The sequence below is a fragment of the Nannobrachium achirus genome, assembly GCF_963921795.1.
Source record: "Nannobrachium achirus genome assembly, chromosome: 21".
Taxonomy (NCBI): Eukaryota; Metazoa; Chordata; class Actinopteri; order Myctophiformes; family Myctophidae; genus Nannobrachium; species Nannobrachium achirus.
In genome coordinates, this window is record NC_137828.1 from 27,981,609 (window position 1) to 27,999,290 (window position 17,682).

At 42.4% G+C, this 17,682-nt stretch overlaps 1 protein-coding gene across 4 annotated transcripts in view; it reads left to right on the forward strand.

Annotated features, from left to right (window-relative positions):
* The window catches only part of LOC308307059 (TLC domain-containing protein 4-B-like), a 54,722-nt gene that overhangs the window by 14,422 nt on the left and 22,618 nt on the right, over positions 1 to 17,682 (forward strand). For 3 of the 4 annotated variants that reach the window (XR_013963203.1, XR_013963204.1, XM_080752171.1), the window contains exons 2-3: positions 3,477 to 3,646; positions 15,028 to 15,117. Coding sequence is in view for 2 of the 4 variants with exons in the window: in XM_080752171.1 (XP_080608297.1) it covers positions 3,492 to 3,646; positions 15,028 to 15,117 (245 nt within the window). In the remaining 2 variants the exon portion in view is untranslated. The remainder of the gene's footprint in view (positions 1 to 3,476; positions 3,647 to 15,027; positions 15,118 to 17,682) is intronic. The other variant, XM_080752172.1, reaches the window with a different exon arrangement.

Consider the following 17,682-nt stretch of genomic DNA (forward strand, 5'->3'; position numbering starts at 1 on the left):
AGGTTCTTTGGAAAACGTAGGGTGACCCACAGTAGCACCTAGCACTCCGTGTTGTCAAAATATACCAGAAATGGCTACTGTACCACGTTTAGGCTGCCTGCATGGTGGTTATTTCCTCACACCGTGTGCTTACCATGTTTTCCGCACCATCTCTGGTTAAGGCTAGTTAGAGATCTCCCTCTAGACTCTAGTTAAACATTGACCTGACCACTCCTGGCAGGTGTGGGCTATTTGCCATCATGCCATCTACTGTATCACAGCTGATCAGTGCTCACTGTTGCACGTTTCTAATTTGTTTCGTGTGGGGTTGTAGTGAAAATAGACAATGAATAGAGACACGTGCTCAACTCTACTGGCGTTCTCTCGAGCCTGAGGTAAGCAGTTCCTTTCAGATAGGTGTTCAAAAGTATGTTAGAGAGTTGAAATTCCCATCCTTTTACACGAGAACAAGGCATGCAGGCAGAATAGGGCTGTCACAATTATGACATTTTATATTATGATTAATTGTCACTCAAATAATTGCGATTAACAATTTAATTGTGTTTTTGTCGTTGACAATTACATTTCTGTTTGGCTTTTAGGCTTTGAAGTTGCACATGGTAAATATGACACATGACCTAAATATACAAAGAAATAACTGCCATATTTGAGAACTTTATACTTAAAGACAGGGTAGCAGAATAACATCTACTTTGTCCCAATTTAATTGTTAGGTAGTTGTGAAAACATTTGCCAATGCAACCATATAGTTGTCTTGCCTGTTTTCAGAGTTGTATTCAGACGGAGATTCCAATGTCCTACTTTTTCAAAACTCCTCCTCCACGAGCTCGGGAATGGCCGAGCAAAAGCATGACGTATGAAAGCAGAGCAACATCACGTGATCCCATTGAAAGGAATGTGAAGAATGTCTTGGAAATTACAATATTTTACACTCTTTCTAATAAAGTGAACTCTTAACTTTCTTAATTGACATGAACAACAACATGAATGCTATACACTTGCAATTTTTTATAAAGAATCAATAAGCCGTTTTTTCCGTATCCATTATATGGTGTAGCATGCACGTATTTTACTAGCCTGGGGGGCGTGTCTCTTCGCGGCCCGGTTCTCTAGCGAGGCACTGAGAAAAACCAAGCCGAGATGGGCGCTCGTTTCGGCCAAATGCTGGAGTTGCCTCGGTGTTTGACTGTGGATGTTTTTTTTTTTTTTTTCTCTCTCTCTCTCCTCCCGTTTTTTCCCCTGCCTCTCAGTCTCCATTCATGTGTTCTCTACATCTGGACCAAACAATGACACGAGATTGGATTAACTCACCCAAAAGAAGGTAGACAAATGTATTCCACTGGAATTAGTTATTAAAAGGTGCTTCACAAACGCAAGTGACGGGGCCGTGGGCTGTGCGAGCCACGTGACGAGCTTGCTCGACTGAAAAAGATACTCATACTTAAGTAAAAGTACTCTCATATCATTCTCGCACGCATGGACAGTCACGCACTCACGCAGTGGCCAATCTACAGTACAAGCTCACAATTGTGAGCTTGCAGTACGGCTAGTTTCAAACAGCCAAGGTATAATAGGGCTAAAGTAGTTATTATCTGGTCCTTCACAAACGCGAGTGACATGGCCGTCAGCCGTTCGAACTCGCAATGGTGGAAAAGATATTTTACTCAAGTAAAAGTACTCTTATATCATTCTCGCATGACAGTCGCCTAGGACGTGACCAAGGTTATAATAGTTTTGGATTTTTCCATTAGTTTTTATTTTTATTAGTTTTGAGGTTTTGTTTTCAATTACAGTTTAGTTTTAATTCGTTTTTAAAGTGAGGTTGCTAGTTTCGTTTCGTTTTTATTTTTTGAAAATGCTTAGTTTTAGTTTAGTTTTTATTAGTTTTAGTGTTAGTTTTAGTCTTTTACGGTATTTGTCAGGGGTGAGATTAAAAAAGCTCCGGAAAAAGTATTGTCTAATAAAGAAAATCAACAAAACATCATATTGTTGAGAGTGGCAGGAATGTTGAGACATACAACTTCTCTCTTTGACCTCACCAACTGGTGTTTTTTATTTTTATTTCCACAAAAGACAAAAGACGAAAACTAAGGAGATTTTCTCTATAATTGTATTTTATTTTAGTTAGTTTTGTAAACACACAATATCGTTTCAGTTAGTTTTCGTTTTTTTAAAAAGCTTAGTTTTTATTTTTATTTCAGTTAACTAAAATGTTTTTTCATTCTAGTTTTCGTTTTTTAGTTAGTTTTCGTTTACTATAATAACCTTGGACGTGACGTGCAGCTTGCAGATCGGCTAGTTTAAAACAGCCAAGGTATAAAATAGGTAGTTAATATAATTATGTTTTATATTATAATGTATTTCTGTTTTGATTGATTGAAGATTTTATTAGAAGTTTGCATAGGAAAAGGTACTGTAGTAACTAAAGCTTTCAAATAATTTTAATGGTGTAACCAGTATTTGCCTCAGAGATAGATGTAGTGTTGTAGAAGTGAAAGTATTGGAAATTGGAAATATCCAAGTACAAATACCTCAACATTGTACTCGAGTACAGTACTTGAGTAAATATACTTATAGTTACTTTACACATCGCGGTGATGTCCGGGCGTGCAGCGAGCCGCGAACACAAACAGTCACGCAATCAAACAGTCTGCAATGTGTCTCTACTATCTCTACTACTGAAGTAGGCTAAAGTACACACAATCAGAACATTAAACAATTATTTCACTAATCGTTCACTCTCTCAGTGCAGACTGGAGAGTCCTGCAGAAACAGGCAGAGGGGAGGGGGGTGACTGTCTGTCTGTCTGTCTGTCTGCCTGTCTCACTGACTGAAACCAGAGCCCTAGAAAGGATTATACTGCTCTGACTGAAACGAGCCTCCGCTGTGACGGAACAGAACGTCACGGAAGAGGCCCGAAGTCGAGGGAAGCAGAAGGAAGTACAGGGTGTACTGATTATAACTTCAAATGTGCCTATGTCTTTTGTGTTTTTATTTATTTTAAATTTATTTGGGCATCCTTAGGGGATCTTTGAGAGATATGCGTCATTATTTAGATAAAGAAAGATTCCTGCTCCCCCTCCTTTAAAAAAGAACATTGATAGTGGAATTAGCCGATCTATTATTATTATTATATCTACAAGCTCACAACGCGTCGCGATGCGACACGTTGTGAGCTTGTAGCTCTGCTATATATATAGCTCTGCTATTTCCACTATTTTTTACTTAAAAAAAGACATACATATATGAACATGAAAACGATTATGCCGATTATGAAAAACAATCGCGATTATGTCAAATAATTGCGATTAGACAATTATGTAATAATTGTGACAGCCCAAACCTTTCCCCCTTACAATGACACAAGAAACAGTCTTGAACGCACACATTTGGGTGTGAGGTGTGTTTGTTTTTTATTGAATGTAATATATTTGGAAAAACAGAGCCAACCTTACCCATTCCCCTCCTTCTCACAGCAGGGTTGGGTGGCCATGGATCTCTTCAGCCAGCTGATCCTTGCCATCTCGGTGACCAGCTTCTTCACCTTCCAGTTGCTGTTCCACAGAGTCAGCCCCTGGGTGTCCGCGCACATCAGCCGGGGCTTCCTCAGCATCAGCGACAAGCAGAAGGTGGAATGGAACTCAAGGTAACGTAGACGGTAGAAGTCACCTGCTGTAGTGTTGGGCTGGTGTTCTTTAGAGCAATGTGTTTTTGTTACTGCTGTGTGTGTGTGTGTGTGTGTGTGTGTGTGTGTGTGTGTGTGTGTGTGTGTGTGTGTGTGTGTGTGTGTGTGTGTGTGTGTGTGTGTGTGTGTGTGTGTGTGTGTGTGTGTGTGTGTGTGTGTGTGCAGGCACGTGCACACATAGACATCAAAGGGGGCTTGAGCCCCTGCCCTTTTATCAGTCTGTAAAAAGTGCCCTCTCCAGACCATGAATGCAGTTTTTACTATGCCGGTGAAAGAAATGCAAATGCCCTCTTTCCATGCCATACCTGAAGGCAGCATTCAAGAGAATTGCCTTGTCCAAACTCTCCTGAACTTGAATGCAGCGTCTTACAGTATGTTGAAAGAATTGCCTTCTCAGTGTAGAAATCCATGCCTTTACGCCACATCTCCAGTATTGACTTGATTTATTATGCTTAGTTCAGTGTGGTATCACACACCGAACATAGCCAACATCCAAGCTCACATGTGAGCTATTTTCAATATTTTCACCAAAAGGCCCTTTTAGAAATTTCAGCCCCTGCCTCTCTAACATTCTCTGCACGTCCCTGTGTGTGTGTGTGTGGGTGATACTGCTTTCCTTTCTATTAATGGGAATATTATCAGATCTGCCTGATTGTCAGATAAGGCAGGAGATTGTAAGTTGCTTCAATCAAACACTCTTCATTAAATTGTACTTTGCACTATGGACAGGGTGCGTCAGTCAATATTGGCACAACATATTTATGATTGTTTCATAGCTTTAGTGCCTGTTGTATATACCCATTGTTAACACATGGGCTGCTCAGGTTTATGGAAACATAAGCTGTCAAACAGTCAAAAAAAGGCATGCACATCCTGAGCCATGTAGGCTGGGTGCTGGACTAAAGTTAATTAACAATAAAAGAAAGAAAGAGTCCGCACACCAGATTTGATGTTCCCAATATTTGTTTTTTACTCGGGTGACGTTTCGAGCCTGGTGGCTCTTCTTCAGACCTCAAGTCTGAAGAAGAGCCACCAGGCTAACGTCCTCTGGTGACACTGGTGACATTCAGAACTATAGGCCTGATCACAGCCCATATGGGGATTACCAGGACGTCATATTGTTTTTTTTTTAAATTGTTTGTAATGTTATTTGAAATATGAGCATGTACTGTAAGGTTATATTCTGGGACATATCTGACTAGTTATGACATTTATCTGGCCTCGATCGGACCCTCTCTGATTAATCCAGGACGTCCGTTTTCGTGGGCAGGATTTATGTTGGTTGAAATCAGGTGATATTCTATGCCAGATCTGACTAGTCCTGGTTTGACTTGATCTGGCCCCAATCGAGACATCACTGATTGGTCCAGGTTCTGACCGTGCTTGCTGGGTACTAGGGCATTCACCAAATATTCGAATATTCAAATATCAAAGTCACTATTCGACGTTGTTCACCGAAGTCGAATATTCAGTTGTTTTTTTTTTCTCTTTAAAAAATATATCAAGCATCTATACTGGAGCAATTGGTGGCAAACCTAAACCAGAATGTTTAGCTACATATTCTCACAAACATAGCCACCACGTCGAACAAACGTGAAAATTGTCCACAACTGTCCACATTTTAAACATGCCACTCTTTGAACCGCATTTATTTCAATTTAACAACATCTCGCCTCACGCAGAGCAGCCAGTCCTGACATAGTATTCTGAACATTCTGGCCAGTGCTGAAACGTCAAAATGATCATCAGGGTATCAAGTTACAGAGGGAGGGAGGGGGAGGGAGGGGGGAGAGGAGCTGAGTAGAGTATCGAATTACAACAGAGGGGTGTGTGTGTGTGTGTGTGTGTGTGTGTGTGTGTGTGTGTGTGTGTGTGTGTGTGTGTGTGTGTGTGTGTGTGTGTGCGCAAGCGTTTTTTTTTTCCCCAAATTTTTTTTTTTTTCAAAAATTTGTTTTTTCAAAAAACTTTTTTTTCTCAAAAAACTTTTTTTTCTCAAAATACTTTTTTTTCTCAAAAAAAGAATTACCCATATTTGGCCATTACACACACCACACTGCCACAACATGGCGGTGAAGGCCGCGCAGCGGCCTGAACTCTAGACTTTTGCAGCCCGAAGGGCCGCAAACTTCTAGTAGTTTATAAAGCTTGGCTACATAGGAAGTCATAAGAATGAGTTGTCAGTGCCCCTGGAGGATGAATTTGTTAATGCTCTATACCAGGGGTTCTCAAACCTTTTTAGGTCGTGACCCCCAAAATAAACATATTTGAACTGGGGACCCCCACCCTGACAAGCACTTGGAATTGTAGGTATTACATTTAATGTGATCCGCAGATAAATATTGTGAAAATAGCAGATCTACATGCTCACAACGCCTCGCAACACGAGGCGTTGTGAGCATGTAGATCTGCTATTTTCACAATGTTCGCCTCTTGCTAACTTAATATTTGACAGTTTGGCCAGTCCTATCGAATATTTGACTATTCGAATACTTTGAGGTCGAATAATTTGAATACTAAAGATAACTATTCGTGAATGCCCTACTGGGTACGTGATTTGTAAAATAAATTGCACAGCCTTTTTTTGGCAACGATCGGGCCAAGCACAGGCTCTCTTTCAATCTTGTTTGAGCCATCAGCCATCAGATAACAGGGCGATGACTAGTAGTGCAGAGTGGTTGGATTGGAATGACTCAAATAGCACAACATGCATACCATATTATGCATGTTGTGCTATGTGAGTCATTCCGTGCATGCGTTAAATGCATTTGATAAATTGACCATTGCACGTTAACACGACAACTTTGGCACGACGTGCGCGATTGTACGCCTGTGTGCACGTGCCTGCTAGGGATGCCACGATGCATGAAATAATCGATTCGAATCGCGATTTTTTTTTCAAACTTTTTTTAAGAAAGCATGTTTACAGTTGTTGCACAGATATTAAGTACTTTTACATGAAAAGTGTGCTACTTTTTGCAATGTAGTTAAATAAATGTTGTGAAAATGTAGTACATAATACATATGAGATTAATAGCTTGGGGGGAGGGAGGGTTAAATACTAATTAAAACATTAATTTCTGTGGAAAATAAGTTTGAGTAAAAAAACTGTGAAATCGTGAAATCGTGAACCTTGAATCGTGATTCGAATCGTATCGTGAGTTGAGCGCATCGTGGCATGCCTAGTGCCTGCGTGTGTCACGGTTCATGTAGTAAAACGAGAAATGCGGGAGAATTTACCATAAATGTTGATGACGTGTTTTCCTGGGAAATGCTGATGTTTATCTGTGAAGAAAGGGAATTCCACCATGCCTGGGCAGGTCAGTGCGTCACGGGAGCAGGACACGGCAGCTGAGCAGCAGCGCGGACATCTTTGAGCCTCATCTTTAACCCATTTAGGCCTGAACACATTATGACGCAATATTTTATGCTTTAACTATTGAAAAATAGCAGATATACAAGCTCACAGCGCGGCACCGAGTGCCGCGCTGCGAGCTTGTAGATCTGCTATTTTTGAAAAATCGGGAAAATTAGAATTTTGACCCGATTCTATAAGTGTCTTTTGAATCCTTCTAAGATTTTTGGAAAAAAAACTATGTTTCTATGTCAGCAATATGGCCAGCCATCGTCAAAGAAAAGGTCCTTTTCACTTAAATGGAGCTCAGTTAGTCTGTTCTTGAGAGACTACTATGTCAGTGGTTCTCAAAACCTTTTCATGTGAAGGACCCCCAAAATGATATTTATTTGGCCACGGACCCCCATTTCAAAATATCTAGTTCCAGGGACCACCCAGAAGCAAAATTTGAGTTACAAACGTTCGCTTTGAAAATACATATATTCAAAGATTTTCACGCATTTTCACAACTTTTTTTCAAAAATAGCAGATCTACAAGCTTGCAGCGCGACACTCGGTGCCGCGCTGTGAGCTTGTATATCTGCTATTTTTCACTGGTTAAAGCAGTCAATAAATCAAAGTGCTACAGTACTGCAGTGGTTCTCAACATTTTCAGGCTGCGACCCCCAACATAATCATATTTTGGGGACCCTGACGAGCACTAAGAGTTGAGGCATTACATTTTGTATATCACAGTTCTATTGTGAAAATAGCCGATCGGCTATATTCACAATTTCTGCCTCTAATATTTGACAATATAGAGAAAGTTTAATTTCTTATTTTAGAGGTATTACAAGGGTCTTAAAAGTCCTTAAATTGTCACTTTATAAATGTGCAGATACCCTCTATACACTTAAACTGTATGTTGGTTTGTTTACTGTTGAGTGAGAAAACAATGTTTCACATTAAGCTAATCATCTGGGGACCCCCCAAAATAATTTGGGGACACCCCTGGGGGTCCCGACCCACTGCAGTTGCCTGGTTCCAGCCCATAGACCCCGCCCACTCTCAGAGTGGACTCTTTCTCTGGTCTGGAGCCGAGTACATGAATAGGCAGTTTAGCAGCCACATTTTTTGGCTGATCCAATGAGCGCGGGGGGTGGGGGTGGGTCTAACGAATATCCAATCAGCGCAGCAGTTGAAACGATTTCAAACGAAGTTCACACACGACAGGCACACATACACACACGCACACGCGCGCGCTGAGTTCACCAAGCTGTTAATGTTGATTACATGTTTCTGGTCGCAGTTCTGTGTGAAAGCAGTCACTGGCACAGACAGAGACACTCGCACCGAGTCGCGTGATCGCGTGCACGTTCGTAAAAAAGTCCCTCCCTCGTAAATCGTTTAGAATAGGGCACAGTTTCAGACAGTGTTTTGATGCTACTGATGTTACGTTTGCTGTAGCATTTATCTGTCTTTTGAGAAATGTGAGATCAATGTCTGGAATGGAGAGATTAGTGTGTGTCATGAGTCATGACTGACATCCTTGTTCTTTGATGACAAGGTGGGACAATCTCATTTTCTGTGACTGTTGGAATGCAGTTTAGGCAGGTCTCAGATGCCCGCTGTAGATTAGCTGGAAAAATGTATTCTGGATCTACCTTTGAGGTGGTGCCATAGTTTTGTACTTGTTCTGTTTTGTATGTGTCTATGGAGTTGACATTACTCTGTTAGACCCCCAGGTGTGGTTATAATGTGCACATTTGTCTTCCCTGTGCATTTTTGGTTACTGCCTGAAAGCTGGAAGACACAGGTTAAAATGTCATCATAAACTCATCCCCTCCCCTTTTACCAGTCACCCAACACTGTGGGTGTGGCTAACCTCAGCTGGCTCACCAGCCACCATGACAACCAGGCATACTTGATGAACTGGTGGGTGTGGCCCCATAAAAACCCAATTTTATCTTCCTCCTAGTATAATCATAATACCTGATCATCATGTTTTATGGGGGGAACACTGTGAGCACCCAGTCTACCTAGGGGTAACCCTGGACAGATGTCTCTCTTTTAAAGATGGCGTGCCTCTATAAAACATGATTATCTACTATTATGATTATACTAGGAGGAAGAATTTTTCCAAAACAGTGTACAGAAAGAGTTAAAATGATGTTTTTATGTGGCCACACCCACCAGTTCATTGGTATGCGTGGTTGTCATGGTGGGTGGTGACCCAGCTGAAGTTAGCCACACCCACATGTGTTGGGTGAATGGTAATTAGGGGAGGGGTTGATTCTATGATGTAATAAGTATGGGTGTTTTTGGAACGGCACATCTGACCCAGCAGGTGGCATCCTCCAGCTAAAAACCCAAATAAAAAGAGAATGCATAATTGCTCATAACAACCACACCAGGGGGTCTAATGAAGTACTGTCAACCTCCTAGACACATGAAAACCAGAAAAAGTACAAAACTATGGCACCACCTCTTTAAGACACACATTGAGAAGACCAAGTGTAAAGTGAGTGCGAGGAATAACATCATCCGTAAGCTCACTGGCACAACCTGGGGTGCCAACCCACAGACTCTAAAGTCAACCGCGCACAAGCTCTCTGCTACTCAGCTGCTGAGTATGCATGCCCAGTATGGGAACGATCTGCCCATGCCAAGAAGTTGGATCCCGCCCTCAATGCTAGCTGCCGTCTTATCACAGGCTGCCTGAAATCTACACCTACAGACCGTCTGTACATCCTGGCAGGCATAGCCCCGCCAGAGATACGACGAAATGCAGCGAGCAAAAAAGAGCGCCAACAGCAGTCTAATGACCAAAGACACCCTCTCTTCGGCCATGTGCCAGCCAAAAGCCGCCTTAAATCCAGGAAAAGCTTCCTGAAGAGCGTCCAGCCCCTCGGAACACAGAGCATCAGCAGTGAAAGAGTCACTCAGTGGGAAGAAAGACTAAACAATCTCCCACCAGCAACAACAATGGAGCTAAAGGCGAGCGAGGAAAATGCCTTAACAGAATAAGATCTGGTGTTGGACGCGCAAAAGCCACTCTCGCTAAATGGGGATACTTAAATGACAGGGATGCTGTGTGTGACTGTGACACTGAACAGCAAACCATGCAGCACCTCCTGATATACTGCCCCCTGCTGGAACAGCCATGCACAGCACCGGACTTGGCAGAGTTTAATGAGAAGGGACAGCAATGTGTTCAGTTGTGGCTGAACCACATCTAGCCAAGCCTTGTAACTGACTGTCTTGTGGACACGACAAGAAGAAGAAGGGGGGCACTGCATCTTTAAGAGAAGAGATTTGCAGAGGGCGAAAAAAGAGCATGGTCGACTGAGTATTATTTTACCAAGTGTAGAGGGGTTAAGGCGTTAACTTGAATTACACATGGACCTCATGGGTATGGTGCAGCTGCTACTGTACCATACAACAGTGGTTCTCAACCTGTGGGTCAGGACCCCAAAGGGGTCCCCAATTATTTTCGGGGGGTCCCCAGATGATTAACTCAATTTGCTAAATGATTTCCTCACTCAACAGTAAACAAACCAACATAAAGTTTACGTGTATAGAGGGTATCTACACATTTCTAAAGTGACAATTTAAGGACTTTTTAATTATCTCTAAAATGACAAATTAAATATTGGCCAAATTGTCAAATATTAGAGGCAGAAATTGTGAAAATAGCAGATCTACATGCTCGTTGTGAGCATGTAGATCGGCTATTTTCACAATAGAACCGTGTTATACAAAATGTAATGCCTCAACTTTTAGTGCTCGTAGGGTGAGGGGGTCCCCCGTTCAAATATGATTATTTTGGGGGTCGCGGCCAGAAAAGGTTGAGAACCACTGCCATACAACACTGTTTGAGCAACTAGGAGGCCCAGACAGTCATGCCTTTCTTCTGACCGGACAAAATGGGCAAATAAAATAAACAGGCAGACTGTCAAACTCAGACTGCTGTCTGCTGTTGTGACTGACTGCACACAGTATTGTCTGTCTGTTTGACTGCCTTAAAGGGATATTTCACTTTCAAAAAAACGTTTGGTCATTTTATCGTCTAATCAGGCTTTTATGAACACCCTGAACAGTTTTTAATTTGCTTGATTCAATATTTAGATATTTAATGTAAACCGTTACCAGGCCTTCCTCCTCCAGGGCTTCTCCCCATACACACCCATTGTAACTTCAAACTCCATTTTAACCATGATAGATTAATCAAAAACACCCATTATTTTTTCTGGTGACTCATACTACCCTCCTAATAAGTGAGCAGTCCGTGTTTTTTCGATAACCTTTTTCATTTATTTTTAATAATTTATTATTGTATTTATTTGTTTCCATTTTCCCAAAGAATTATTAAAAATAAATGAAAAAAAAAAAAGTTATTGAAAAATCACGGCCTGCTCACATACAAGGAATATGAGTCACCGAAAAAAATATAATGGTTGTTTTAATTAATCTATCATGGTTAAAATGGAGTTTGAAGTTACAATAGGTGTGTGTGGGGAGAGGCCCACACACACACATATACTGTCGGCGGCGCGACGTATTCCAGGGTGCCTATCCATAAAATGAATTATTTAATCGGAGGCCTCAACGAAGCCCCGGTCTAAACGTCCATCCATGGTCCAGGCCAACACTCGGCCATACACGGGCCATAGTCGCGCTAATGGCCGCATCGCGCCGCCCACTCCAATAATAAATCACATCTTTAGACAGGATTTTCTCCGGATTGTGTTCCCAGACCCAAAGAAAAAGTTTTTTGCGACTGAAATAGCTTTAGATCGGGCTTCTAAATGGGTTAGCATTTTGGCTACGTGTCAGCTAGCTTCCTCCTCTCGTCACCCATAGCATTGGCTGGAGTGAAATCCCAAGGCACTTGGGACAGTGTCGACGGAAGCTAGAGCGAAGGTCTATAGAGAAATTTCTGGCACTCTAGCGCCCCTTGTGGCCGGCGGCACTGTATGAGTTAACGACATATTGGCCTGTGCTATTTGGCTGTTCATTCGCCTGTCTGTCTGCCTGCCTGTCTGTCTGTCTGTCTGTCTGTCTGTCTGTCTGTCTGTCTGTCTGTCTGACTGACTGACTGACTGACTGACTGACTGACTTATTTACAGACCAGTAAGACTCCCTAATCGGGAGATAAGCAACCGTCAGGTCGCATACACAAACTTTAGAAGGCAATCGTAGGCAATCAGGAGGGAATATGGGAAATGGGACAGATCCATGTTGATGACATGACCTTAGACATACTGTGTACCGCTTTGTGTGATTTTAGTGCAAAATCTGTATAGGAGCAGTGTCCAAAAATGTGTTTTTCAAAAATCAGCCTGATGGTGGTGCTAGAAGAAGGCAATGTGAGAAATGAGGGGTTGTGATTTGCCATCCAAGAAGTGTGTGTGCAAAGTTTGGCATGGATAGGGCCAACGGTGCCAGAGATATGACTAGGGCAAAAGTGTGACGTGACGGACAGACAGACAGACTGACAGCCAGTGGAGCTTGTCATAGTAACTGCGACCTGACGGTCGCAATGACTGTAGGTCTTTTTATAGACTGTTAAATAAAATAAAATAAAATGGCAACTGATGGATCACTAGAGGTTGCTTATGCCCTTTGTGGTCACTGGTCTAAAGAGACTGCATCAAAACAGGGCAGACTGTCTGCTGGTGTGATTTTGTGACTGACTTAATGCAGAACATGTCTGTCTGTTCCACTGGCTTAATGACATATCAGCCAGTGCTGATTGGCCGTTCATCCCCCTGTCTGTCTTTCTTCCTGAGTGATGTGTGAGCGTCAATCTCTTCAGTCTTAATTGGTCTGAATCAGTGCTTAATTTGTCAGTGAATAGGTGCCGGATCCCGGGCTGCGCGGACTTGCAGGCTGCACGCATAAGTGCACGACAATTTACTGTTTTTTTTTTTTTTTTCTTTTTTTTTTTACGCACCAAGTATAACATTTGCAGCAAGAACACTGGTAGTCAATCTATCAATTTGGAATGATCAATCTGAATATTAACAAATATATATCGTCACTGTCGGGCAGATACCTTGTATCTCCAAGATTCTTTTTTTTTTTTCGCAAAGTAAAGCCCTGCTTCAGCACACAAGGCCGTCGCACAAAAGTAGTGAAAACAGCAGATCTACAAGCACACAACGCCTCACGGTGCGAGGCGTTGTGTGCTTGTAGATCGGCTGTTTTCACTGGTTTAAATCATTTTCAAAATGATGAATACAAAACAAACTGTTTTGGATGGTTTCCACCCGACAACGACGATATACTTTCATTGTTAACAAAATTCTACGACACCATGTATGTGTGTGTATATAGCGTGTCTATTGTGTGTCACTGTCACCTATGAAGCAACAGAAAAATTGCAAGAAATTTAACAAAATATAAAGTAAAGAATAATGCTGCAGCCCAAAAGGTCTCGATGTGGAAGGATGAAAACATAAATGACCAAACAGCCCCATTTTGATTGACAGGGATCCAATCAAATAGGTGCCAGATCCACCGGATCCAATAAAATAGGTGCCTCTTGTTCCCCCTCAAAACAAGCACTGGTCTGAATCCGTGCACCAGCCCCGGCATTACTTACAGTGAGCATTCTTCTTTTATCGAAGAGGTGATTTTTGTGCTCCAATTAACCCATTTAGGCCTGAACACATTATGACGCAATATTTTATGCTTTAACTATTGAAAAATAGCAGATATACAAGCTCACAGCGCGGCACCGAGTGCCGCGCTGCGAGCTTGTAGATCTGCTATTTTTGAAAAAGCCGTGAAAATGTGTGCAAATCTTTGAATATGTGTATTTTCAAAGCGAACGTTTGTAACTCAAATTTTGATTCTGGGTGGTCCCTGGAACTAAATATTTTGAGATGGGGGTCCGTGGCCAAATGAATATCATTTTGGGGGTCCTTGACATGAAAAGGTTAGAGAACCACTGACATAGTAGTCTCTCAAGAACAGACTAACTGAGCTCCAGTTGAAGTGAAAAGGACCTTTTCTTTGACGATGGCTGGCCAGATTGCTGACATAGAAACATAGGTTTCAAAAGACACTTATAGAATCGGGTCAAAATTAAAACTTTCATGATTTTTCAAAAATAGCAGATCTACAAGCTCGCAGCGCGGCACTCGGTGCCGCGCTGTGAGCTTGTATATCTGCTATTTTTTTATATTTAAAGCATAAAATATTGCGTCATAATGTGTTCAGGCCTAAATGGGTTAAATGGTAGGGGCATAATCTAAGCCCTCTGCAAGGCATAATAATACAAATGTGTTATTTTTTTTTATCTTTAACACAGGGGTCTTCGACAGGGGGTCCGCGACCCCTAGGGGGTCCACGGGGATACTGCAGGGCGTTTAACAGGTTAAATCAGGTGTGCGCGGATTAGGGCATTCACGAATGGTGATTTTTAGTATTCAAATGATTCGATCTCAAAGTATTCGAATAGTCGAATATTCGACAGGACTGGCCAAACTGTCAAATATTAAGTAAGCAAGAGGCAAACATTATGAAAATAGCCGATCTACATGCTCACAACGCCTCGCAACGCGAGGCGTTGTGAGCATGTAGATCTGCTATTTTCACAATATTTATCTGTGGAACCGAGTCGCATTAAATGTAATACGTACAATTCCAAGTGCTTGTCAGGGTGGGGGTCCCCAGTTCAAATATGTTTATTTTGGGGGTCGGGGCCTAAAAAGGTTTGAGAACCCCTGGTATAGAGCATTAACACATTCATCCACCAGGGCCATTGACAACTCATTCTTATGACTTCCTATCTATTTATGACTTCCTATCTATCCAAGATTTATAAACTATATCTTTTTTAAAGAGAAAACAATAAAAAAAGAAAAAGCGAATATTCGACTTCAGTGAACAACGTCGAATAGTGACTTTGATATTAGAATATTTGAATATTTGGTGAATGCCCTAGCGCGGATTCCAGGGAGCAGCAGATAATAATTTTTGTCCTGTTTTTGGTGTCTTCCAGGACGGTGTCGACGTTTCACGCGTTGGTGGTGGGACTGTTCTGCGTCTACATCTTGATGTTCGATGACAACGTCAACGAAGATCCAGTCTGGTGAGAACCCCGCTCTGCTGGCGCACCGAGCCTGTTACCACTTTTAAAAACAGGCTGACTCAAAAGCCCCTTTTCCGTGCCCCCTTTTCAGAGGGGGCACGGTGGCGCAGTGGTTAGCGCTTCGCCTCACAGCTAGAATGTCCTGGGTTCGATTCCCGCCGGGGGACGGGACGCTGTGGGTGCTGGGGCCGTGTTTCTCCCTCCGCATCATCAGTGCCCACACCCTAGGTGGGGTCGGCGATAGGGCCTTTCTGTGTGGAGTTTGCATGTTCTCCCCGTGTCTCCTAGGGTTGATACCCTCACAAAAACATGCAGTAATCCTGGTCTCAATAATGCCTCCCCCTGGCCAGCCGGGGCGCCTGATGGAGGGGAAAGGAACTGGTTGGAATAACGTGTTCCTTCCACGCGCTACATCCATCCTGGGGAAATCCCCCCTGTCAGGTGAAAAGAAACAACTTGGGCTCCTCATGCATAGAAGGAAGCATGAGGTCAGTCCGTTGTCTCCCCAGGCGCGGCAGAGGGAGAGCAGAGCCCAGGATTACATAGGCAATTGGCACTGGGTTAAAATGGGTTGCAAAATCGTGGGATAAAAAATATAAAAAAAAAACTCCACACTGCCCACTTACTAAAAAGTATCCAATCCAGAGTAAGTCTGAGCTATGCCAAACAGGGCCAAACACATAATGACCGATCACTCACTGACTTTTCATTTAGACCACCAGGATATAGTTGTAATGCATGATAATAGATTATGGTGTGTTACATAATCACTGCTATAATCTATTTTATTACTCTGCATGTTTGAATGCTTGATGCTGAAATCAGAGGTCTGATATTTCTGGATAACAGACCGCTCCGCTCTATAACAGACCACTGCTAAGCAAAGACTCAAGAGCACCTGCTGCATCAAGCTGCAATGCGTGAATCTTGTGCTGTATCCAACATGTCAGCCATGTAAACAAACACACAGCGACACTTAGAACTAAACGTTGCTCTCAAGAATGTTTTTTTAAACATTTTAAGCGAGAAATGGACAACGTAGTATCAGAAAATGGATTCTATCTAATCAGCACTTCCTTGTTTTCCAAGGCGACCGTGTCGCGCTCGGAGGGACGCCCAGCGCGACACTTGTGGAACACTTCCAGCCGTCTGTAAACAAGAACATACTTTGTTTTGTTTTTAGTTTTGAGTCAAAGTATTAATTATATTTAGTAGCCGGGTAATAAGCGTGATAATGAGCGCCGAGGGGAGATATCAGGCCGAAGGGCTGTTATGTACCGTGAATCCCCAAGGAGCCATTCATTATCACTTACATAGTGTATTATAGTTATCATAGTAATACATTAATATGTTATAGTGTGTTATAATCACAGTTATAATCCATTATAGTGCATTATAATTAAGATAGTTGTAATACAAATTGTATTATATTCACAGTTAAAAGGGTCAATTTGTTTCTTACCGATAGGGGTACTTTTGTGTAATGGAAAATGTAGATATTTTTATGTGGTGTGGTGTTGTGTAGTATGGTGCTAAAGCTGCAGTCGAAAGGGGGCTAAACACAACACAAAAGTCAAAGTCCAAAGGTGCTTATTTAAACAACGGAGGAATAGGGGGAGGTAGGTGGTGTCGGCAGGGAGTGGACGTGGGGGGCGGGGTGGCGCTGGTGGCAGGCAGTGGTGTAAAAAGTACCTGCATGTTTTTCTTAAGTAGAAGTATTAACTCATTTAGTGCCCCTGAAATTAACGGATTATAAAGTCCACGATGCCACCTTCAGGCTGGCATCACCGCCGTTATCTTATTTTGAAGGCCAGAAGTCCACCACGCAATCACTTCCGGTCTGACGTCATCGGATCGTGCGCCGGAACCGATCGTTCTCCACGTGGAGTTGTGTAATGGCCGACCGGAGCTTTTATCATTGTGTAACATAAGCGAGCATCTGCCTCCATCCATCCTAGCTTCTAAAGTGTAGTTTTGAGATAATGGACATTAAAGATGAGATCCCCCGTCCACCTCAATGTTATGGATGGGACTATTTTGTGCTCGTGGAGCCGTGATGATGCGAAATCAGCGACGGATTTCGTCTCCGGACCCGCGGCCATTCTTCTCGGTAATGTACTCGCCGTTACAGTAATATATTACTTTTCCCGAGTATACTCGGGATTGGCACTCCAGGTACTCGAGTACTTTTCACGAGTCTTCTCGGGATTGGCACTAGATGAGTTAATACTGCAATGTAGAAATAGTCTATACCAGGGGTTTTCAAAGTGGGTGACGGGGCACCCTGGGGTGCCGTGACGGCAGTCCAGGGGTGCCGCGAGATCATTTGATAATATTTGGAATTTAATTGACACTTGAAACAAATATTTAGTATCATTTTAAACTTGAAGTACAAAGTTATTTCCAGTCAGTTCTAACCAAAATGGCTATTATCTCAACGTTTTCCTCGCAACATAATCACTAAAATATCGTCACTGCATGTCGGGCAGAAACCTTGTGTCTCCAAGTTTCAAATGTGTACGTCTTTTGGTAAAGCAAAGCCCTGCTCCATCATACAAGACTGTC